The 26465-nt window shown below is 33.9% G+C and overlaps 1 protein-coding gene across 1 annotated transcript in view; it reads left to right on the plus strand.

The window, feature by feature from the left end:
* The first annotated feature begins 259 nt into the window (after positions 1-259).
* Positions 260-26465, plus strand: part of LOC139495740 (histone-lysine N-methyltransferase EHMT1-like) — a 44031-nt gene continuing 17825 nt past the window's right edge. Inside the window, exons 1-5 of the mRNA XM_071284103.1 lie at positions 260-287; positions 906-992; positions 14968-15066; positions 17517-17615; positions 25868-25966. Of these exons, the coding sequence (XP_071140204.1) occupies positions 270-287; positions 906-992; positions 14968-15066; positions 17517-17615; positions 25868-25966 (402 nt within the window). The 5' untranslated portion in view covers positions 260-269. The remainder of the gene's footprint in view (positions 288-905; positions 993-14967; positions 15067-17516; positions 17616-25867; positions 25967-26465) is intronic.

Below are 26465 nucleotides of genomic sequence, written 5' to 3' on the forward strand. Positions count from 1 at the left end.
AAATAAATAGGAGAACATATTAGACAAAGACACACATGAATAATAGCTAACAAAAGGCATCAGGTTTAAATTCAATACGCCAGAAACGCGCCTCATCCACACAAGACTCACCAGCGATGCCCAGATATATAGCACCATGTCTAAAATTATCACAAGTCATTACACTATCAGAATAAAATACTTGTACATGTTGTATTTGCTTAAAAATTCTATTACCTTCACAATATAATAAAGTGTTGTGTTTTCTTTTACAGGATATACATGATATAATGGCAAGTTGGGATAAGGTAAGATTTTCTTCTTTGAAGTCAATGGTCATGTGACTTATCACTACATAAAGATACAGCATGTACAGGAGTGTAGTATTCTCAGAGTCAGTCAGAGGGACAAGAGGAGAAATTAAATTGACTACAGTGAACAGAATTTCAATAAACAAAATTTATCGCTTTTACGAAATTTTCCTTTGATCTTACTAACTGATAATTTCCTTCTCAGCACTGTACATTTTTGTTATAGAGTGATACCAAAAATTATCGCTAGAAACTATAGTTGTTATTTTCTGTGTTATTTGGTCTATTTTGTAGAATTGTCTCATTGGCAATCATACCACATCTTCTTTTTATATTCAAAACATTACATAGATTACTAAAGACCGAGCAACACAAACCTCAACAAAAACTTAGGCTGATCTCAAAACTGATGCATAATACAATTGTCTACAGACTTGTCTAAAAAAAAACTCTGAAATTATAGACAACAATTTCACTTCTTCTTGGTAATCATGGTAATCACTGTTTTTGGTATAAACTGTTGAAACTGTGGTAAAAATGTAGTATTCAATTATTACATTTATAATACATTTGTATGTTCTAGAGGAAAATGTAAAAGCTTTGTTTTGTTTACAGAAACTTCTTACAGCTGCAGAGAAGGGTAATATAAAAGAGGTAGAATTATGTGTAAAGAACAGAGCTAACTTGGAATGTAGTGATTATGTAAGTAAAGTAAAATGTTTAACACATTTGCAGATATTATTATATAGTACATATAATGTGGATCAGTTAAACATTGCCCTTGTTAGTGTTCAGTGATTCAGTGTACATTCTATTTATTGCAAATACTCTTGTCTTCGAAATATTAAGAAACATAGTATTATGATATATTGTGATTTTCTTTATTACACTGATGAATACCACTCCAGTTTGTATGTCAAAGAGATGCTGTCTGATACTTCCTAACTGTATACAATTGAAATATTGTGATTTACTTTATTACACGTAACATAGTATTCTACACAAAAAACATAACAAAAAATCTTGCATGACCATGACTTGAGACATGAAACCTGATCATACAACTTTCATTGACCACTCCTGTTCTAAACACTTCATGTGACACCTGATTCTACAACATTTATTAAACACTTATGTACTGAACATAACATGTGACACCTGATCATAAAACCTGCATTTACAACTCCTGTTCTAAACACTTCATGTGACCCCTGATTCTACAACATTTATTAAGGTTCATCATAACCTTTTGGCTAAAATGGCCGTATTTACACCCCAAATTTTACTCTGAGTACAGACTAACCTATACACCTGCAACAGTTTTAAGGGATGGCAGGAACTAGATATATAAATTTTAAATGCATTTTATGTTTCAGAAAATTATAAACTTTTCTAGATTTTGCTATCCATTTTTTTTCGTTCCTGCAGAAGGTGCAAAAATTAACTAAGTCGTGAAAACGATTGAGAAGCTCCCCTCATATAATCAATGTTGTGAGTAGTATTGATTTAAATGGACAATAGATGGACAATAGACACCTGTAGACAATAGGTGATTTAACAGGTTTAAACTGTGTAACTGAGTGGACCGTATCAAATGAAACTCGGGTGTTTGTTTATTTTGCTATCTTCTGCAGACTGGAAAAAAATGGACATCAAAATCCAGGTAAGTTTTTAATTTTCTGAAACGTAGACTTCATATAACTTTTATATATCTAGTTCCTGCCATGCCTTAAAACTTTCCTGGATGTACCAGTTTGTCTGTACTCATAGTAATTTTTGAGGTGTAAACACGGCCATATTTTTCAATTCCTTATGATGAACCTTAAACACTTATGTACTGAACATAACATGTGACACCTGATTATACAACATACATTTATAACTCCTATACTGAACATGACATGTGACCCCTGATTATACAACATACATTTACCATCCCTGTATTAAACATGACATGTAAGACCAGATCATACCACATGCATTTACCTCTCCTGTACTGAACATGACATGTGACAACTGATCATACAAGATTCATTTACCGCTCCAGTACTAAACATGACAAGTGACACCTGATCATACAACATTCATTAACCACTCTTGTACTGAACATGACATGTAACACCTGATCATACAACATTCATTTACCACTCTTGTACTGAACATGACATGTGACATCTGATTATACAACATTCATTTACCACTCTTGAACTAAACATGACATGAAACACCTGATTATACAACATTCATTAACCACTCTTGTACTGAACATGACATGTGACACCTGATTATACAACATTCATTTACCACTCCTGTACTGAAAATGACATGTGACACCTGATTATACCACATTCATTTACCACTCATGTACTAAACATGACATGTAATACCTGATCATACAACATTCATTAACCACTCCTGTACTGAACATGGCATGTAACACCTGATCATACAACATTCATTTATTGCTCCAGTACTAAACATGACATGTGACACCTGATCATACAACATTCATTAACCACTCTTGTACTGAACATGACATGTAACAAACAATCATACAACATTCATTAACCACTCCTGTACTAAACATGACATGTAACACCTGATCATACAACATTCATTTATTGCTCTAGTACTAAACATGACATGTGACACCTGATTATACGACATTCATTAACCACTCTAGTACTAAACATGACATGTAACACCTGATCATACAACATTCATTAAACACTCCTGTACTAAACATGACATGTAACACCTGATTATACAACATTCATTTACCACTCTTGTACTAAACATGACATGTGACACCTGAGCATACAACATTCATTAACCACTCCTGCACTAAACATGACATATGACACCTGATCATATAACATTCATTAACCACTCTTGTACTGAACATGATATGTGACACCTGATTATACAACATTCATTTACCACTCTTGTACTGAACATGACATGTAACACCTGATTATAAAACATGCATATGCCACTCCTGTGCTGAACATGACAAGTGACACCTAATCATACATCATTCATTTACCACTCCGAAGTATACTGAACATGACATGTAACACCTGATCTTACAACATTCATTAACCACTCCTGTACTAAACATGACATTTGACACCTGATCATACAACCTGCATTTTTTTTCAGTACTAAACATGGTATGTAACACCTGAACATACAACATTCATTTACACGCCTGTACTGAACATGACATGTAACACCTGATCATACAACATTCATTTACCACGCCTGTACTGAACATGATATGTAACACCTGATCATACAACATTCATTAACCACTCTTGTACTAAACATGACATGTAACACCTGATCATACAACATTCATTTACCACGCCTGTACTAAACATGACATGTAACACCTGATCATACAACATTCATTAACCACTCCTGTCCTGAACATGACATGTGACACCTGATCATACAACATTCATTTACCACTCTTGTACTGAACATGACATGTGACACCTGATCATACAACATTCATTAACCACTCCTGTACTTAACATGACATGTAACACCTGATTATACAACATTCATTTACCACTCTTGTACTTAACATGACATGTAACACCTGATCATACAACATTCATTTACCACTCCTGTACTAAACATGACATGCAAATGACATGTTACACCTGATCATACAACCTGCATTTACCACTCTTGTACTGAACATGAGATGTGACACCTGATCATACAACCTGCATTTACCACTCTTGTACTGAACATGACATGTAACACCTGATTATAAAACATGCATATGCCACTCCTGTGCTGAACATGACAAGTGACACCTAATCATACATCATTCATTTACCACTCCGATGTATACTGAACATGACATGTAACACCTGATCATACAATATTCATTATCCACTCCTGTACTAAACATGACATATGACACCTGATCATACAACCTGCATTTTATTCCAGTACTAAACATGATATGTAACACCTGAACATACAACATTCATTTACCACTCCTGTACTGAACATGACATGTAAGACCTGATCATACAACATTCATTAACCACTCTAGTACTAAACATGACATGTAACACCTGATCATACAACATTCATTTACCACGCCTGTACTGAACATGATATGTAACACCTGATCATACAACATTCATTAACCACTCTAGTACTAAACATGACATGTAACACCTGATCATACAACATTCATTTACCACGCCTGTACTAAACATGACATGTAACACCTGATCATACAACATTCATTAACCACTCCTGTACTGAACATGGCATGTAACACCTGATCATACAACATTCATTTATTGCTCCAGTACTAAACATGACATGTGACACCTGATCATACAACATTCATTAACCACTCTTGTACTGAACATGACATGTAACAAACAATCATACAACATTCATTAACCACTCCTGTACTAAACATGACATGTAACACCTGATCATACAACATTCATTTATTGCTCTAGTACTAAACATGACATGTGACACCTGATTATACGACATTCATTAACCACTCTAGTACTAAACATGACATGTAACACCTGATCATACAACATTCATTAAACACTCCTGTACTAAACATGACATGTAACACCTGATTATACAACATTCATTTACCACTCTTGTACTAAACATGACATGTGACACCTGAGCATACAACATTCATTAACCACTCCTGCACTAAACATGACATATGACACCTGATCATATAACATTCATTAACCACTCTTGTACTGAACATGATATGTGACACCTGATTATACAACATTCATTTACCACTCTTGTACTGAACATGACATGTAACACCTGATTATAAAACATGCATATGCCACTCCTGTGCTGAACATGACAAGTGACACCTAATCATACATCATTCATTTACCACTCCGAAGTATACTGAACATGACATGTAACACCTGATCTTACAACATTCATTAACCACTCCTGTACTAAACATGACATTTGACACCTGATCATACAACCTGCATTTTTTTTCAGTACTAAACATGGTATGTAACACCTGAACATACAACATTCATTTACACGCCTGTACTGAACATGACATGTAACACCTGATCATACAACATTCATTTACCACGCCTGTACTGAACATGATATGTAACACCTGATCATACAACATTCATTAACCACTCTTGTACTAAACATGACATGTAACACCTGATCATACAACATTCATTTACCACGCCTGTACTAAACATGACATGTAACACCTGATCATACAACATTCATTAACCACTCCTGTACTGAACATGACATGTGACACCTGATCATACAACATTCATTTACCACTCTTGTACTGAACATGACATGTGACACCTGATCATACAACATTCATTAACCACTCCTGTACTTAACATGACATGTAACACCTGATTATACAACATTCATTTACCACTCTTGTACTTAACATGACATGTAACACCTGATCATACAACATTCATTTACCACTCCTGTACTAAACATGACATGCAAATGACATGTTACACCTGATCATACAACCTGCATTTACCACTCTTGTACTGAACATGAGATGTGACACCTGATCATACAACCTGCATTTACCACTCTTGTACTGAACATGACATGTAACACCTGATTATAAAACATGCATATGCCACTCCTGTGCTGAACATGACAAGTGACACCTAATCATACATCATTCATTTACCACTCCGATGTATACTGAACATGACATGTAACACCTGATCATACAATATTCATTATCCACTCCTGTACTAAACATGACATATGACACCTGATCATACAACCTGCATTTTATTCCAGTACTAAACATGATATGTAACACCTGAACATACAACATTCATTTACCACTCCTGTACTGAACATGACATGTAAGACCTGATCATACAACATTCATTAACCACTCTAGTACTAAACATGACATGTAACACCTGATCATACAACATTCATTTACCACGCCTGTACTGAACATGATATGTAACACCTGATCATACAACATTCATTAACCACTCTAGTACTAAACATGACATGTAACACCTGATCATACAACATTCATTTACCACGCCTGTACTAAACATGACATGTAACACCTGATCATACAACATTCATTAACCACTCTTGTACTGAACATGACATGTTACACCTGATCATACAATATTCATTAACCTCTCTTGTACTGAACATAACATGTGACAACTGATCATACAACATTCATTTACCACTCCTGTACTAAACATGACATGTAACACCTGATTATACAACATTCATTTACCACTCTTGTACTAAGCATTACATGTAACACCTGATCATACAACATTCATTTACCACTCCAGTACTAAACATGACATGTGACACCTGATCATACAACATTCATTAACCACTGTTGTACTGAACATGACATGTAACCCCTGATTATACAACATGTGACATAGCAATGACACTATTATTTCCAACACCAACATGTGACATAACAATGTCCCTCTTATACCATGTATACCCCACACCAGCATGTGACATAACAATGTCCCTCTTATACCCGATATCAACATGTGACATAACAATGTCCCTCTTATACCATGTATACCCCACACCAGCATGTTACATAACAATGTCCCTCAAATACCCAACACCAACATGTGACATACAGTACTCTTCAAAAATATCAATTCGATAACTTTTTTCTCCGATTTCCGTGTTTCTCGGAATCACACCGAGTACCGCGGATTTCACTCCTAAAATCCTCCAAAGATTCTCTCCCAACACCGCATGGCTGTTAATTGGTTTATTGCCCATCTGATGTACTTCAAATTAACGACGCGTGACAACATAATTGGATTACCCAGATAATTTACCTTTGATCATTTAATCGATCTTGGTTGCACAGGTGTGCTTTAAAATCACGGTATTATAAATTGAACATATGTTTTCCTTTCTTTGACAGATAAAGATGTGACAATATCATTTAGAATAAGATAATTATTATCCTTTATATTTGTGTCTTATGCCGTTATCTTTAAAATAGAACGTACATACGAAAAAGTATGAAGAAAATTGTTATTTTGTGTTTTTATTACAGTCCGGTCAGGTCATACATTGTGTAACTGTGTTCTTTCAGCAAGGACGATTTTGCCACAATTAGTTTCTTTTATAACTTATTCAATAAGCAATATCAGCGCATTAATTGTTCATTATTAAAAAATCAACTGGCTAATAAAATCATGTTGTTTTTTCGGTAACCCGATTCATCGGATCATCAAGTAAACTTAATTTATTGAGCAATGTAAAATATGATGTTTCACCACCTCGGTACATTTATACAGACTAGAATAATTCAAATTACGAACAGAAACTGTTAAATGACAACTCTGTTGACAAAGAAAATAATTTCAAGTGATATTGATAGTGCTCGTCATTTTCGCATTTTATGGAACGGTTTTCAAATTGACGAAAGTATTTATATCAATTTCGTCATTTGAATTTGGAAAGTGAAAAATATTTTCACATTAATTATATAATAAATGTACTATAATTCTACCGGTGTTTGACAAGTTTATGACGCTCAATCATTTTACGTTTACAAAAGATGTTAAAAGTTGTGATGATAAGTAATCCGCTTATCGCTATCCGATAGGTCACTAATCCTTTAATTATTAATAAAATTTATCAAACCTCATAATTGCCCATCATAATATTCTATTCCAGTTAAATCAGTCATCATTTTATTTTCAAAATTTCCCAACTGCCTACAATTGGCATTTCTTTATCGTATTATCATGATTATTGTCATTTGAATACAATCAATCACCCCGGACAATTTCCATCATAATTTCAATTAATACATCACCAACTGTAAATCTATATTATTGACCATGGACATATATCTATAAATAAACTTTCTTTTTTGAAAGATAAAACATTAAAATTCAAATAGTTAAAAATGTGTTCACGTTTATTCGGATAAGAATTATATTTTCCCGATAAATCAATTGTAAAAGGACCTTCTGGAGCCTCAATTCGATTGCACAAAAATGTCGTTCTGCAACTTTAGAAACCTTGAATGGACTTTCCCACGGTCGGCCAGAAAGGTCACCTGAGTTTACTAGTACGCGATATTTTTTCTCGCCCTTTAAAAAACTTGTGCTGTGGATAACATTGTTGTTAACTATTTTTAGCATTTAACATTGTTAAGTAAGTCAAGTTCAAGTTCAACCCAAACTGTTGATAACTGAGATGTGTATCGTGGAATTGTCTTCGCACGGCAAATAATTGTTTTTAAAATCTTTTGTTGAAAATACACAAATTTACATTCATTGTGCGAAAGTTAATATTAAACAAAGTTGAATTAATGCAGCTGGAAGTATTCCTGTTGTAACGGAAATGTATTATTATTCTGCTGTACTGCCAACAAATCGTAAAACGAAAATGCCGTAATTGTTAAGCATAACGAATGGTGAATAATATTTTCCTTTTTACTTGAATATACAAAACTTTCAAACACGTAATTTTATTTAACTGCTCAAATTATTTTAGCGAAAGTTTCCGGTTATTTTTACACAAGTATGCTCATTTCGTCAATAAAATATTAATTTACTGGTGAAGACATCGAGGTCAAAATTAAGTAGTTTTCATTTTTTATAAAACTTGAATACAATTGAAAGAATTAACAACAACATTTTGCTTTTAAATCTTTTATTCATTCCAGCAATTAGATAATCGTAAAAAGAAAATGCCGTAGATTTACACAATTATTACGGGGCAATTATTTTGTCTATTGATGGTGAATAAATTTTCCTTTTTACTTGCATATATAAAACTTTTAGACTTATAATTTTTAAATAAAGACTTTAACTTTGAAGTAGAATATTTTGTTTTTCACATATTCCGCTATATTTTATAATCGTTTTTTTTTTTAAAGCAAGTACATTAAGGTTAAGATATTTTTAGATGGGCTAACAAAAAATACGAAAATATTTTGACTTTAGTTTTTATTACCACAAATGAAATTTAATTAGTATTAAAGACATTTAAAATTATACACCTGTTTGACACTTAAACTGGTACAGTAGACCGGAAATATAATTCTTTATTACTTCAACCTTTACCTGTCAGGTAATCCAATTACCCATTCAGTCTTGTGCCGGTATAGATCAAAGTAGGATAAGGGCAATTAATTCCTCGGTGTAGAGAGTGAGCTCGTTATCACAATAAACATTTACCTGATTTTGGGAGAGATTACTCCCAAATTCCTCCCAACATTTTGGGAGGAATATCGGAGTTTTTCGGAGTGGCTCCGACATTTTCCTCGGTGTAGGGTGTGGGAGAGTTGGTACTCTTGAAGGGTACTGTAACAATGTCCCTCTTATAGCAAACACCAACATGTGACATAACAATGTGTAACACAATGTGTTATAGAACAATATTTAACAAGGTGTATTCCAATCTAACATTAACAATATAAGAACATGTAGCTTGCAGACATTTATCGTACATGTATTCTGCCGACTTTAATTGCATTGTGCATTGTCAACTGCCCAACCTAGTACATGTATTATTAAAAAGCTAGACTACTATATAAACTGCTGACATTTATGGCTATTGTTAAAAGCTGATGGATGACCCGACCCCTCTGAACTATATAAGACCCAGTTTAGGACTCGAACAGATGGATTGGTTCAAGAGAATCCAACAGATAGATTCCAACAGGAGATTCTGCCAAGGTCTCCCCCTTCGTGGGTAGGCTGGAACTCATGCACTTAATATCCAAATGTACTCCATCAGGACTGAACAGTTATACCACTATACGATCATGTGTCCGTGTGATGATTTATTGAACATTCAATTCAACTTTAAAGACCATTTGTGAACATTTGAACTTTAGAATCTTTCTTGACTTTGTAATTACATAATAAAATTATTTAATCAACCGCTGAATTCATTACAAATGTTCCTATCATATCCAACACCAACCTCTGACATAACCATGACACTCTTATACCCACCACCAGCATGTGACATAACAATACCCCTCTTATACCCGACACCAACATATGAAATAACGATGTCCCTCTTATACTCAACACCAACCTCTGACATAACAATGTCCCTCTTATACCCAACACCAACATCTGACATAACAACTTTACTTTCATACCTAACACCAACCTCTGACATAACCATGACACTTTTATACCCAACACCGATGTGTGTCATAGCAATGACACTCTTATACTCAACACCAGCATGTGACGTAGCATCACACTCTTTACCTCAACACCAGCATGCGACATATCACTGACACCCTTTACCTAAACACCAACATGTGACATAGCAATGACACTCTTATACTTAACACCAGCATGGGACGTAATAGTGACACTCTTATACTCAACACCAACATGTGACATAGCAATGACATTCTTATACTCAACACCAACATGTGACATAGCAATGACATAATTCTACTCAACACCAACATGTGACATAGCAATGACATTATTATACTCAACACCAACATGTGACGTAATAGTGACACTCTTATACTCAATACAACATGTGACATAGCAATGACATTATTATACTCAACACCAACATGTGATGTAGCAGTGACACTCTTATACTCAACACAAACATGTGACATAGCAATGACATTTTTATACTCAACACCAACATGTGACATAGCAGTGACACTCTTATACTCAACACCAACATCAGACATAGCAATGACATTATTATACTCAACACCAACATGTGACATAGCAATGACATTATTATACTCAACACCAGCATGTGACGTAATAGTGACACTCTTATACTCAACACCAACATGTGACATAGCAGTGACACTCTTATACTCAACACCAACATGTGACATAGCAATGACATTATTATACACAACACCAACATGTGACATAGCAATGACATTATTATACTCAACACCAGCATGTGACGTAATAGTGACACTCTTATACTCAATACCAACATGTGACATAGCAATGACACTCTTATACTCAACACCAACATGTGACATAGCAGTGACACTCTTATACTCAACACCAACATGTGACATAGCAATGACATTATTATACTCAACACCAGCATGTGACGTAATAGTGACACTCTTATACTCAATACCAACATGTGACATAGCAGTGACACTCTTATACTCAACACCAACATGTGACATAGCAATGACATTATTATACACAACACCAACATGTGACATAGCAATGACATTATTATACTCAACACCAGCATGTGACGTAATAGTGACACTCTTATACTCAATACCAACATGTGACATAGCAATGACACTCTTATACTCAACACCAACATGTGACATAGCAGTGACACTCTTATACTCAACACCAACATGTGACATAGCAATGACATTATTATACTCAACACCAACATGTGACGTAATAGTGACACTCTTATACTCAATACCAACATTTGACATAGCAGTGACACTCTTATACTCAACACCAACATGTGACGTAATAGTGACACTCTTATACTCAACACCAACATGTGACATAGCAGTGACACTCTTATACTCAACACCAACATGTAACATAGCAATGACATTATTATACTCATTACCAACATGTGACGTAATAGTGACACTCTTATACTCAATACCAACATGTGACATAGCAGTGACACTATTATACTCAACACCAACATGTGACGTAATAGTGACACTCTTATACTCAATACCAACATGTGACATAGCAGTGACACTCTTATACTCAACACCAACATGTGACATAGCAGTGACACTCTTATACTCAACACCAACATGTGACATAGCAATGACATTATTATACTCAACACCAGCATGTGACGTTATAGTGACACTCTTATACTCAACACCAACATGTGACGTAGCATCACACTCTTATACTCAATACCAACATGTGACATAGCAGTGACACTCTTATACTCAACACCAACATGTGACATAGCAATGGCATTATTATACTCAACACCAACATGTGACATAGCAATGTCATTATTATACTCAACACCAACATGTGACGTAGTAGTGACACTCTTATACTCAACACCAACATGTGACGTAGTAGTGACACTCTTATACTCAATACCAACATGTGACATAGCAATGACATTATTACACTTATCACAAACAAGTGGCAGATCACACTTGTAGGCAATGCAAACTTTAAACAACTAGAGGCTCTAAAGAGCTTGTGTCGCTCACATTGGTCTTTGTGAATATTAAAGGAAGCAGATGGATTCATGACAAAATTGTGTTTTGGTGATGGTGATGTGTTTGTACATCTTACTTTACTGAACATTCTTGCTGCTTAAAATTATCTCTATCTATAATGAACTTGGCCCATTAGTTTCAGTGGAAAGTTTTAGTAAAAATTTACAAATTTTATGAAAATTGTTAAAAATTGACTATAAAGAACAATAACTCCTAAGGGGGTCAATTGACCATTTCGGTCATGTTGACTTATTTGTAAATCTTACTTTTCTGAACATTATTGTTGTTTACAGTTTATCTCTATCAATAATAATATTCAAGATAATGACCAAAAACAGCAAAATTTCCTTAAAACTAACAATTCAGGGTCAGCAACCCAACAACGTGTTGTCTGATTCATCTAAAAATTTCAGAGCAGATAAATGTTGACCTGATAAACAATTTTACCCCTCTGTCAGATTTGCTCTAAATGCTTTGGGTTTTGAGTTATAAGCCAAAAACTGCATTTTACCTCATGTTCTATTTTTAGCCATGGCGGCCATCTTGGTTGGTTGGCCGGGTCACCGGCCACATTTTTCGAACTACTAACCCAAAATATGATTCTGGCCAAGTTTGGATTAATTTGGCCAAGTAGTTTCAGAGGAGAAGATTTTTGTAAAAGATTACTAAGATTTAGGAAAAATGGTTAAAAATTGACTATAAAGGGCAATAACTCCTAAAGGGGTCGACTGACCATTTCAGTCATGTTGACTTATTTGTAAATATTACTTTGGTGAACATTATTGCTGTTCATAGTTTATCTCTATCTATAATAATATTCAAGATAATAACCAAAAAGAGCAAAATTTCCTTAAAATTACTAATTCAGTGCCAGCAACCCAACAACGGGTTGTCCGATTCATCTGAAAATTTCAGGGCAGATAGATCTTGAACTGATAAACAATTTTACCCTCTGTCAGATTTGCTCTAAATGCTTTGGGTTTTGAGTTATAAAACAAAAACTGCATTTTACCCCATGTTCTATTTTTAGCCATGGCGGCCATCTTGGTTTGATGGCCAGGTCACTGGACACATTTTCCAAACTACTAACCCAAAAGATGATTGTGGCTAAGTTTGGATTAATTTGGCCCAGTAGTTTCAGAGGAGAAGATTTTTGTAAAATATTACTAAGATTTAGGAAAAATGGTTAAAAATTGACTATAAAGGGCAATAACTCCTAAAGGGGTCCACTGACCATTTCAGTCATGTTGACCTATTTGTAAATCTTACTTTGCTGAACATTATTGCTGTTTACTGTTTATCTCTATCTATAATAATATTCAAGATAATAACCAAAAACAGCAAAATTTCCTTAAAATTACTAATTCAGGGGCAGCAACCCAACAAAGGGTTATCCAATTCATCTGAAAATTTCAGGGCAGATAGATCTTCACCTGTTTGACAATTCTACCCATGTCAGATTTGCTCTAAATGCTTTGGTTTTTGAGTTATAAGCCAAAAACTGCATTTTACCCCTATGTTCTATTTTTAGCCATGGTGGCCATCTTGGATGGTTGGCCGGGTCACCGGACACATTTTTTAAACTAGATACCCCAATGATGATTGTGGCCAAGTGGTTTAATTTGGCCCAGTAGTTTCAGAGGAGAAGATTTTTGTAAAAGTTAACGACGACGATGCAGGACAACGACAGACGATGCCGGACGCCGGATGCCAAGTGATGAGAAAAGCTCACTTGGCCTTTTAGGCCAGGTGAGCTAAAAATACAAACATGGCTTATTGCAGTTCTTTATTTATCATCTTATACTTACCACAAACATACACCATTGCTATATTACCCTTATACTCACCACAAACATACACCATTGCTATATTACCCTTATACCACAACACCTCATATGATATGTAGCAGCTGGTTGACACCCAACATTTTACAAGGAAAAACCAGTTAATGTTTTCTAAGCTTTGATCATTATTTTGAATCGACACAAACTACTGTTAATCAGACAGGTTTAATGGACAACACATATTTGTTAGAATTATATAAAGTGGGGCCTCATTTTATTCGTAACACAGAACTGAATCAGATTTATAAGGTTTTATTTTGTTTCTTGACGAAAAATTATTTTGTAATCAATTTGGTGTACCTAAATTATAAAGAAGGACAGGGCTACAAAATAAACACAAAATGGAAAATTTTGTCTAAATCATAAAAAAACGTAGTTGAAAAAACTATCAAAATAGGTGCAATTTAGGTACCATCACATTATGTAGAATATAAAATAAATTGTAACTGGTCATTTTATTGAGTTTTGACCACTGATTCATGTGATATATATTTTGTTTATGTTTATTACACAACATTGTCCAGTTTATGACACAAGTTTTGATGTCTGTTATGTGTTGATATTACAGTTTGGAAGGACACCATTAATGATGGCCGCTGGTGAAGGACATCTGGAGGTGCTGACGTACCTGATCACTCACAGCAGTCAATTGGACTCTACAAACGAGGTAATGATAGATATAATGACCTTACTCTGACCAAACACCACTTTACAGGGACTAAACTGAACACTCGCCCAGTCGCTCAAGGCGACCAGATTTTCGGCGGGCGAATATATTTAATCCTCCTGATCTCCCAGCTGGCGACTAAAGTATTTTGGAGTGAAACCATTCTCTACCCTTTCCTCACGATATCAACGAAAACTGTTCCCGAAAGGAAACCTGATAGTACAATAGAGTGGATTTCTGAAAACCAGTAGGTTCATTTCAATTACCCAAACCAAGTCGGACAATTATGTTATCAATACGAAGTCATGATATGGCATATACCTCCTTCTGTCAGCACATGATCTTAACTCCTGTTATAAAATCATCTACGATTATTTCATTATTCATGTTATTGTTTAAGTGTTTTCTTCCTAACTGTTCAATAAGTATCGCAATAGGGATGTCTTCCAGTTAACCTGGGAGTCATTACAAGCCTGTATTAAACAACAACTTGTCTCTGAATCGCTACAAATTTACAAAATATTTAATGAAAAAATGAAACACAAAATCTAGTAAATAGATATCCCGATATCTAGTTTGATATCCAATCTTTAATAAAAACTTATTGAATAATATATATTTTGATTAACACTATTAGAGGATGGCTTGGATTTGAAACAGCATTTAATGATCAAAGAAACAGCCATATGGCCCAAGACCACAATTAATGACCCCGCTTTTCGTTGTCCATGAATATAGTTACTTTTAATTAAAGTGTATTTTTCCTTATTTTTTTTCTTTCCTTCAACACTCATTTCTTAGATTTTTTTGGGTGGAAAGGAAAGATGAGAGGTGAAATAAACTTTTGGATGTTGTATTTAAACTGATTTTGATATGGAATGAGTGATTATGCTAAGTGCAAAAAGGTAATATTTACAGTTTTCAGAACATCTCTTGACTTGTCAAAAGGGGTATGGATGTGTATTGGCTAAATTTGTAAAAGTGATTGTGTCAATCTTTCTGAATTTTGGATATATATTTGGACTAGGACTATACATTACACACACAAAAAATTTGACAAAAGTGCATGGTGCAATATTTTTAATGATGCAAAACGTTATACTGAACTGATAGAGGAATTAATTGTGGTCTGTGGCCATATTGTCTAAAGGTCAACAGGAAGTTGAAATTGAACTTAATGAAGGGAGACAATTTTGGTAGGAAATAACCTAAAATAAGTATTGTCAAATCTAAGAATATATTTCTGGTGGCAATAATTCAAATTCTATAAAAGTACCACACACAACTTTTTGAAGACTCAAAACCTACAAGTAGGATTACACAATATGGCTTAAGGGAGCTACCATTTGATTTTTATGGGGGGGGCTAGGATGAAAAATTTTGTCCTGCATTTTTTTTTAGTTGTAATCTCTGTCCTGCCTTTTTATTTTTCACTCTGTTCGGTCCTGCCTTTTTTTTTTTAGTTTATCCTGACTTTTTTTACCTTAATTGTCGTCCTGACTTTTTTTTTTTGCATGTGTCTCATCCTGACTTTTTTTTTACTCAAAACTCCTGTCCTGCCTATTTTTTTCAAATTTCATCCTAGCCCCCCCATAAAAATCAAATGGTAGCTCCCTTATTAGTATATATGAAAAAAAATATTTTAGGGGCCCATGTGGCCTCTGGAGGAAAACAGTTGAGTTTAGTCCCTGCTTTATACGGAATCTACACAAAATCGTGGTGTTAATCAGACAGGTTTAATGGACAACAAATATTTGTTAGAATTATATAAAGTGAGGTCTCATTTTATTCATAACACAGAACTGAATCAGATTGATAAGGTTTTATTTTGTTTCTTGACAAAAAATTATTTTGTAAACATTTGATTTTAATTTTTTAAAGAGAAGTTGATGAGAACAAGTTGTGTTAACTTCTTTAGTCAGATAATGTTAATTCTACAGATTTAATGTAAAACATCTTTTAAAAATAACAAATACTTCACAGAATTATATAAAGTGGGGTCTTATTTTTCTTGTCTCTTCGTACTGAATCAGAAAATATTACTCGTTTCAATGTTTCTTAAAAAAAAGTTTTTTTTAAACTGTTGATCATTCTACGTAATCATTGTTAATCAGACAGGCTTAATGGACAACAAATATTTGATAGAATTATATAAAGTGGGGTCTCATTTTAGTTGTCTGGTCCAGGTGAGTCCATTGATATAAATATTGTTTATGTTTTTAGAAAAAAGTTAGTTTTTAACCTGACATTTCTGATGGAAGTTCTGACATCTCACAAAAAAACATGTTGTTTATTTGTTGTTTATGTAGAATATAAATAAAAGTGTGACTGGTCATTTTATTCACTTTTGACCACTGATTCATGTGATATATATTTTGTTTATATTTATTACACAACATTGTCCAGTTTATGACACGAGTGTTGATGTCTGTTATATGTTGATATTACAGGATGGATGGACACCATTAATGTTTGCCGCCTGGGGAGGACACCAGGAGGTGGTGACGTACCTCGTCACTCACGGCAGTCAGTTAGACGCTAGAGACATGGTAATGATGGGTAGAATCACCTTACTCTAACCAAACACCACTTTATACGGAATCTACACAAAATCATGTTGTTAATCAGACAGGTTTAATGGACAACAAATATTTGTTAGAATTATATAAAGTGGGGCCTCATTTTCTTCGTAACACAGAACTGAATCAGATTGTTAAAGTGTTATTTTGTTTCCTGATGAAAAATTATTTTGGTTACATCTGATCTTAATGAGAAGTTAAAGAGAAAGAGTTGTGTTAACATCTTTAGTCAGATATAAATGTTAATTCTACAGATCTAATGTAAAACATCTTTTAAAAATAACAAATACTTGACAGAATTATATACAGTTGGGTCTTAGTTTTCTTGTTTCTTCGTACTGAATTAGAAAATATTACTCGTTTTAATGTTTCTTGATTTTTATATTTTTTTTAACTTTGATCATTCTACTTTTATTCATTGTTAATCAGGCAGATTTAATGGACAACAAATATTTGATAGAATTATAAAAAGTGGAGTCTCATTTTAATGGCTGAGTTCCGCAATAGCCGTTTCGGGTTTTTTCAGTTTACGTTCCGACCATTAGAATTTACAGATTTTCACTTCCGGGACGTTCAACCCATTTTAAGCAGGAAAATTCATATCAAGCCATTCATCATAGTATAACAGAAAGGAGAGGGACCATGTATTAATTATATTCAACTGGTTACGTTAATTTATGGTAAGGTTAAGATTTATGAATATGCTTCTTGTCATAAATGTGATAGTAAAGCGTAAAAAGCACGAAATTAGAATCAATACATGTGAAAACAAGATGTTGTTTTACTTCAACCAGCATGATTTAAAGACAAATTTTTACACATATATCAGTGTTTGTTTGTTTGAAATCCACAGTTTGAACATCTGGGCCTCATAATCATAATATTTTATTCAAAAACACAAGAAAGCTTTAAAATGTTTAAGGCGAATCCTCATAAAATGATAAATACTATAAAGGTATTGGATATATTATATCCAAAATTGGGTACATGTATCATCACTCTCAGATTACCGACTTTTTAGTGTTAAAAAAATTGTATATCTTCATAATACCTGTCATAATGCAAATATTCATTTACATGGCAAAGTTTTTCCATTTAAGTTTAAGACCATAGTTCAAATGAGAACTTATAAATACAAATCCTGTTAACTTTGTTCCTGATGATCATATTCAGCATGTTCAGTTATGTTGTCTTTAGGCAAAATGAAGTCCCTTCCCCGAATGCCTGCACCACAACAGAAAATATCTTTAAATCCAAAGCTTATATTTTTATCAATGAAAATTTGTTGGGTATAACATGTAAAATACCCATTAATGAGGAAAGAACCCATTTGTGAGGATCCAGATCCTCCTAAACCTTTATATTATTATGGATTAACTCATGTGCATGTAACATGATTAATCCCCTGATAACCATGTTAATATTCAACATGTACAAAGTCTTTAAAATAAGTTAAAATTTCGTGTATTCAGATTTTCTCGCATGCATATTCGGCTCATAACAGGATATAAATGTTTGGCAAAGCCTTGCTTTCTACCTGTTTGTAAGCCTTGTACAAATAAAATTTACATTTTGAGTCAGTTAATGGTTATTTTATTGATATCTACACATATAAAGATAAAGAGATGTGTAATCAACATGAGCAATGCCAATGAGGCAACCATACAGCCTTCAACATATATTGACAAAACACATACTCTCTAGTCACTTATAAAAAGCCACGACATTAAAATTCTGCAACAATTCAATTGAGAAAAATTAACAACAAAACAAATTACCATATATATGAAATGTGACAATTATCAACCAATGACAACTACTGAACTCATGCTCCTGACAAGAAAAAGCTGCAATTGAAAAAGGGCTCAACTAATAGGGTTGATTTAAACTTACAAAAATGTAACTACATGTACAGGCCTGTAAAACTCATTTGAACAGGCCAATTGAATCTATATAAAATTTTGTGGTCTAAAAAATTTACCGTGAAGGCTGTAATGATAATTAGGGCCCCACCAAATGGCGGACGCCCTATAGTGATCAGTCTGTCCGTCTGTCTGTCCGTTCGTCCTTAACAAATTGTGTCCGCTCTTTATCTAGAAAACCGTTATGATTTCATTCAAAGTTTATACTTGACATGTATATATTAACCAACACCAGAGGGTGTGTCATAATTTATGTACAACTTCCTATGTCAAAGGTCAAGGTCAAAAACTTTGGTTTTAGTTGACAACCCCATGTCCTATGGTAAAGATCTTGTCCGCTCTATATTTTGAGAACCGTTATGATTTCAAAGTTTATACTTGACATGTATATTAACCAACACCAGAGGGTGTGTCATAATTTTTGTACAGCTTCCTAGGTCAAAGGCCAAGGTCATATTCTTCGGTTTCAGTTGACAACTCATGTCCAATGATAAAGATACAATTTTTTACCACACATTATATTCACAGCGGGACCCAAAGAGATGGTTCCCATCTCAATGATATCTAGTTATTTTAATTATACTGTGTAAAATCTTGATATTTTAAATTATTTGAGACAACACAAAATTGCAGAAAAATATTATGCTTTGAAAAATTTGAAAACTTCTAGTGAGCGTTAAGAGTTTAATACTTTTTTTTCAGAGTTATGTCATCAGATTCAGAGTCAGAATGTCAAGAAGAACATCTGTCATTGGCAGAACTGTTAAAATGGAAAGTTCCGGAATAAAAGGATTGGTTGGAAAAACGAAATTTAAAGAAATCAGGTCTAAAGGATACATTAGTCAAACGTGTATATAGGGCAATGTCAAATGGGGACTCAGACTTTTCAGCTGAAGAAAGTTTTCCAATTATTCCAATTGATTTAGTTTCAAATCCATGGAAACCACTAGACTTTACTGATATTCCAGAAATATCCATTAAAGATGTTGACAGCTATTTGATGTACCACAAAAATCCCACAACTGGGGAGAGTACCAATTTTGAAAGGCAAAAAGATTGTGCAACGAAGGATTCATAAGAGACATTGAATATAATCCTATTAATCAAGGATCAGAACATAATTATTAAAGGAGTAAATGTATGCTTTCTATGAGACATGTTGTACAAGTCGGAGACACTGGAAATACTGCAAAGTACTATTCACTACATATAAGTACCATCAAAGTCACTGGCCTAATTGTTAGTGCTTTTTGTAACTGTAAAGCAGGCGGAGCAGGGCTATGTGCACACGTAGGTGCACTTCTGTACACACTTGTTAAGACAAAAGATGCATGTACATCTGTGCATGTGGATGGGATAGACCTAGGCCACTACAAAGAAAACCAAGTCCAAAACGAGTGTGTGACATTAAATTTGTTAAAACTGAAAAAGAACAAAAAGCTGAAAAAATAAAACCATTCCCTGGAGTATATCAAGCTGGACCTTGTAGAGAAGAAGGCAATTAATTCTTGCATGACATATTGGATGGACTAAAGGATGTGTACCCCAAGTGTGTACTTTATCAGACTTTGCGACATGCAAACATTGATACATTTTTAGATCTATTTCAAACCAATTTCAGTTATATGGATAATGTTATTATCAAACCAGCAGAATGTTTAATGGTTTTTGAAGCATTTGTTAACAGCTTGATGGTCACTTCAAAATTTAGTGAGAATTTAGAGAAAGCTACAAGGGGTCAGCATTTTAATGTAAATTGGAAGAAGGCCAGAAGTGTATTAATTACAGCTGCAGTAATGGGGGAAGTTGTCATGCGTAAAAAAATTGAGCCTGATAACTTGGTGAAAAAAATGTGTGGATACATTACAATACCAGATGCAGTGAAAAGACTTCAATATGGGCGCAAACATGAAGCTGTTGCAATTGGGGATTATACAAGGTCACACTTGAAAACTTGTAATGATGTCCGTATCGAATCATTTGTACTGTTAGTAAATCCCGCCTATCCCTATCTTGGTGCAAGTATTGATGGTCTAGTGGTATGCTGTAAGTGTCGAATTGGTATTGTTGAAGTGAAGTGTCCTTATGGCTCTGATGTTAATGACAAATGTGCTTCCCATGGAATGTGGCAAAGACAAAAAAATCTTTTGTACAGAGAGAGACTCTGACCTTGTATTTGATGAAAATCACAATTATATGTATCAAGTACAAGGTCAACTAGCACTGTATGAACTAGATTGGACAGATTTTGTTGTTTGGACAAAGAAAGGGATAAATGTTCAAAGAAGAAACTTTTCACAAACTCTTTGGGATGAAATGTTATCCAAGTTAAAGTTAAATGGAATTGTTCCAGAACTTTTTACAAGAAGAGTAAGGAGAGGAAAGTGTCTTTATTAGAATATTAAACCCGTCAGATTTTTACTTTAAATGTTTGATTGAACCTTCATGACTTATTCATGTTATTTATGACATTCTTTTTTCTTCATCATATAAAAAAAGAAGATGTGGTATGAGTTCCAATAAGACAATTCTCCACAAGAGAACAAAATGACGCAGAAATTAACAACTATAGGTCATCGTACGGCCTTCAACAATGAGGAAAGCCCATACTGCATAGTCAGCTATAAAAGGCCCCGAAATGACAAACAACAACCATTGAATTACAGGCTCCTGACTTAGGACAGGCACATACATACATTATGTGGCGGGGTTAAACATGTTAGCAGGATCCCAACCCTCCTCCAAACCTGGGACAGTGGTATAACAGTACTACATAAGAACGAACTATAAAAATCTTTTTTTATATCTTCACCAGACTTCAAATGACTTAGAAGTTTATAACTATAGGCTAGGTCATTGAACAGCCTTCAATAATTATGCAAAACCAGTAAAAAAACGAAGAAAAACTTGATATGTTGAAGTTTTAACATGAATAAATAGCAAATATACATCATTTTTCATCTCAAATATAAATGAAAATAGCAATTTAATAGTAAAGCTCATTTCAAATTATCAGCATTATGCTTGACAAGTGTGTTAAAAAGCATCCAAAAGACTTTCAAGCCGACAAACCCAGTATAAAATCGAACTTTTGCATCATCATTTTAAATGTTTTCAATAGATATTCTTGGTAGGTCTGCCTGCACCTCTACATGCTCTACTGAACAGAAGAGTAGGAACTCTCTGTTTGAACCTCTACTGTCTCGGTAGACATGTGTTCTGTGTTAGTCTCAACATGGTTTAAAACTACACCATCAGTTTGTGTTGACACTGATCTGAATTTTTCCCCTGTGTGAGCCTATAACAAACTACAGCTTAAGACTTCGTCACATAGTAACATGTGTTATGATGAATTTATTGAGGTTCTAAATTTGGTGAAAAAAGTTGTATATATACCCTGGTAGTTTTCTGATTAAATTCTTACATCTATGGATATCAACACATTCATAATCTGTAATATATATGTATGTCTCATTGTTGAAGATGTACGATTGCCTATAATTGCTTGCATCCACTTCATTTGAACTCGGCTGTATGATTGTCTCATTGGCAATAGTACCACATCTCCTTATTTTTGATATGACAAAGATGCAGTGAGGATTTAACTGTGAAGATTTATAGCTGACATGTAGTATTTCACACTCTTTATAGTTGACTAAGGTTTATATTGACCCTGCAGTCACCTTTAGGCTAAGGTTGTGTTTCTGTGTTTTCATCTCAAAATTTACTCTGAGTTTCATAGTATAGCATGTCCAAGATAAACAAAATGCAAATTGATTTTATGTTTTAGAAAATTAAAAACTGAGAGCATGATTTGAGGGCCTGTATGGGGTCCATTGTTCTCTATTCTCTAATTGTGTAGGTCATTTTTCCTTAATCTTCATTCTTTTTACTTTTTGCACATTATTCTCTAATCATTATATTTTAATATATATCCCATTATTCTCTATTCTTTTTTTTTAATTAGTTTTTCTATATATTCTTTATCTTAAAATTTAGCACTCTAAGACTAATAATAGCTAATATTAAAACACTCGGCTATGCCTTACAACTTTTCCAGATGCAAAGGTTTGTCTGTATTCAGAGTAAATTTTGAGATGAAAACACAGCCATTTTACAGGTTGGGAACAACCCCTCAATGTAAAGTCTATCCCTTTTATAAGGAGTACAGGTGAATATTAAGCAATTCTTGGACATGTTTAACCATATTATGGCATGTAATACAAGATAGATGCATATTTCTTAGAGAAAAGTTTCATTTCTAGTGATATTTAAAAAAAAAACCAATTTTTGTTACAAAAGGGCACATATTTATATTATTTGATGAAACTTTGCCTAAACTAAAGAACTTTATATCTATCAGTATCTTATATTATATGGTCAAAACATGTCCAAGAATTTGGTAATATTCACTTGTATCTCCTCTTTATAATTAAAGTAAACCCCACTTTTATAATGTTGTTTCAAAAATAAATAATTTCCCCTCTTTTTAGTTAAAAAGGGGAAGTTTTTCTGTTTTTTATCGAGCCTGCAACTTTTGTTGCAGAAAATTCGACAAAGGGATAGTGATCCGGCGGCGGCGTTAGCTCACTTCTTAAAAGCTTTATATTTTAGAAGGTGGAAGACCTGGATGCTTCATACTTTGTTTATAGATGCTTCATGTTACGAAGTTTCCGTCAGTCACATGTCCAATGTCCTTGACCTCATTTTCATGGTTCAGTGACCACTTGAAAAAAAAAAGTTCAAATTTTTTGTATATATTTGATATGTGCGTACCTTGCAAGGTCCTCGTGTCTGTCAGACAGTTTTCACTTGACCTCGACCTCATTTCATGGATCAGTGAACAAGGTTAAGTTTTGGTGGTCAAGTCCATATCTCAGATACTATAAGCAATAGGGCTAGTATATTCGGTGTATGGAAGGACTGTAAGGTGTACATGTCCAACTGGCAGGTGTCATCTGACCTTGACCTCATTTTCATGGTTCAGTGGTTATAGTTAAATTTTTGTGTTTTGGTCTGTTTCCCTCATACCATATGCAATAGGTCTACTATATTTGTTGTATGGAATGATTGTTAAGTGTACATGTCTAGCGGGCAGATGTCATGTGACCTTGACCTCATTTTCATGGTTCAGTGGTCAAAGTTAAGTTTTTGAGTTTTGGTCTTTTTATCTAATGATATATGCCATAGGTCAACTATATTTGGTGTATGGAAATATTTTATGATCTTTATGTCAGTCGACTCGGAGACGAGCAGGTTTTATTTAACCGTGACCTCATTTTCACGGTTCATTGCACAGTGTTAAGTTTTTGTGTTTTGGTCTATTTTTCTTAAACTATAAGTAATGTGTCAACTATATATGTTGTATAGAAGCATTGTTAGCTGTACCTGTCTGCCTGGCAAGGTTCATCTGACCTGGACCTCTTTTTCAAGGTTCATTGGTCTTTGTTTAGTTATTTTGGTTAATGTTAAGTTTATGTGACAGTTGTAATAAAGCTTAGCTTTATACTTAGGACTATCAACATAATATCAATGATTAGTACAGAAGGCGAGACATTTCAGCGTGTGCACTCTTGTCTAATTATCCACAACGTGAAAAAAACCCTTGTTTGAGGGACATTCCTCATTGAGGGGGTTGTTCTCAACCTGTCTTAACCCAAGGGTACATATAAATACAAATGCGATATACTGGTCCTGCCGTGTACGATTTTCACGTAAAAGATTTACGCCAAAAATGTACAAAACTATAGGAGATTGGGTCAGAATCCATATTTCTAGATGAAAAAAGTTCGATTCTGTATTAAAACATATGTATATATGTTGTACTATACCAAAGCATAACTGTTTACCTTTATATGTTATCGATGATCGTTAATAGTAAGTTAATTTTGTGAATTGCGTCTTGTTGATTGTGGTTACTATGATATGTTGATGATGGGAGACGTCCTGGAAGTAGATGATAAAAATGATATCTCTAACGTATATGGAAAAACAACCGGAATAGCTATTGCGGAACTCGACCATTATCTTGTCCAGCTGAGTGCATTGATATAAATATTGTTTATGTTTCTAGAAAACAGTTATTTTTTAACCTGACAGTTCTGATGGAAGTTCTGACATCTCACAATAAAACATGTTGTTTATTTGTTGTTTTTGTAGAATACAAATAAAAGTGTGACTGGTCATTTTATTCACTTTTGACCACTGATTCATGTGATATATATTTTGTTTATACTTATTACACAACATTGTCCAGTTTATGACACAAGTTTTGATGTATGTTATATGTTGATATTACAGGATGGAGAGACACCATTAATGTGCGCGGCTGAGAGAGGACACCTGGAGATGGTGATATACCTTGTCAGTCACGGCAGTCAATTAGATGCTACATCCACGGTAACGATACATATAATTACTTTACCCTGACCAAACACCACTATATACAGAATCTACTCAAAATCATGTTGTTAATCAGACAGGTTTAATGGACAATAAATATTTGTTAAATTTATATAAAGTGGGGCCTCATTTTCTTCGTAACACAGAACTGAATCAGATTGTTAAGGTTTTATTTTGTTTCTTGACAAAAAATTATTTTGTAAACTACTAAAATTAATTCTACAGATTTAATGTAAAACATCTTTTGAAAATAACAAATATTAGACAGAATTATATAAAGTGGGGTCTTATTTTTCTTGTCTTTTCGTACTGAATCAGAAAATATTACTCGTTCTAATGTTTCTTGAATTTTTTTTTTTTAAACTTTTTATCATTCTACGTAATCATTGTTAAACAGACAAATTTAATGGACAACAAATATAAATTTGTTAGAATTATATAAAGTGGGGTCTCATTTTAATTGTCTTGTGCAGCTGAGTCCATTGATATTAATATT

This window comes from Mytilus edulis, chromosome 11, assembly GCF_963676685.1.
Source record: "Mytilus edulis chromosome 11, xbMytEdul2.2, whole genome shotgun sequence".
NCBI classification, from domain to species: Eukaryota; Metazoa; Mollusca; class Bivalvia; order Mytilida; family Mytilidae; genus Mytilus; species Mytilus edulis.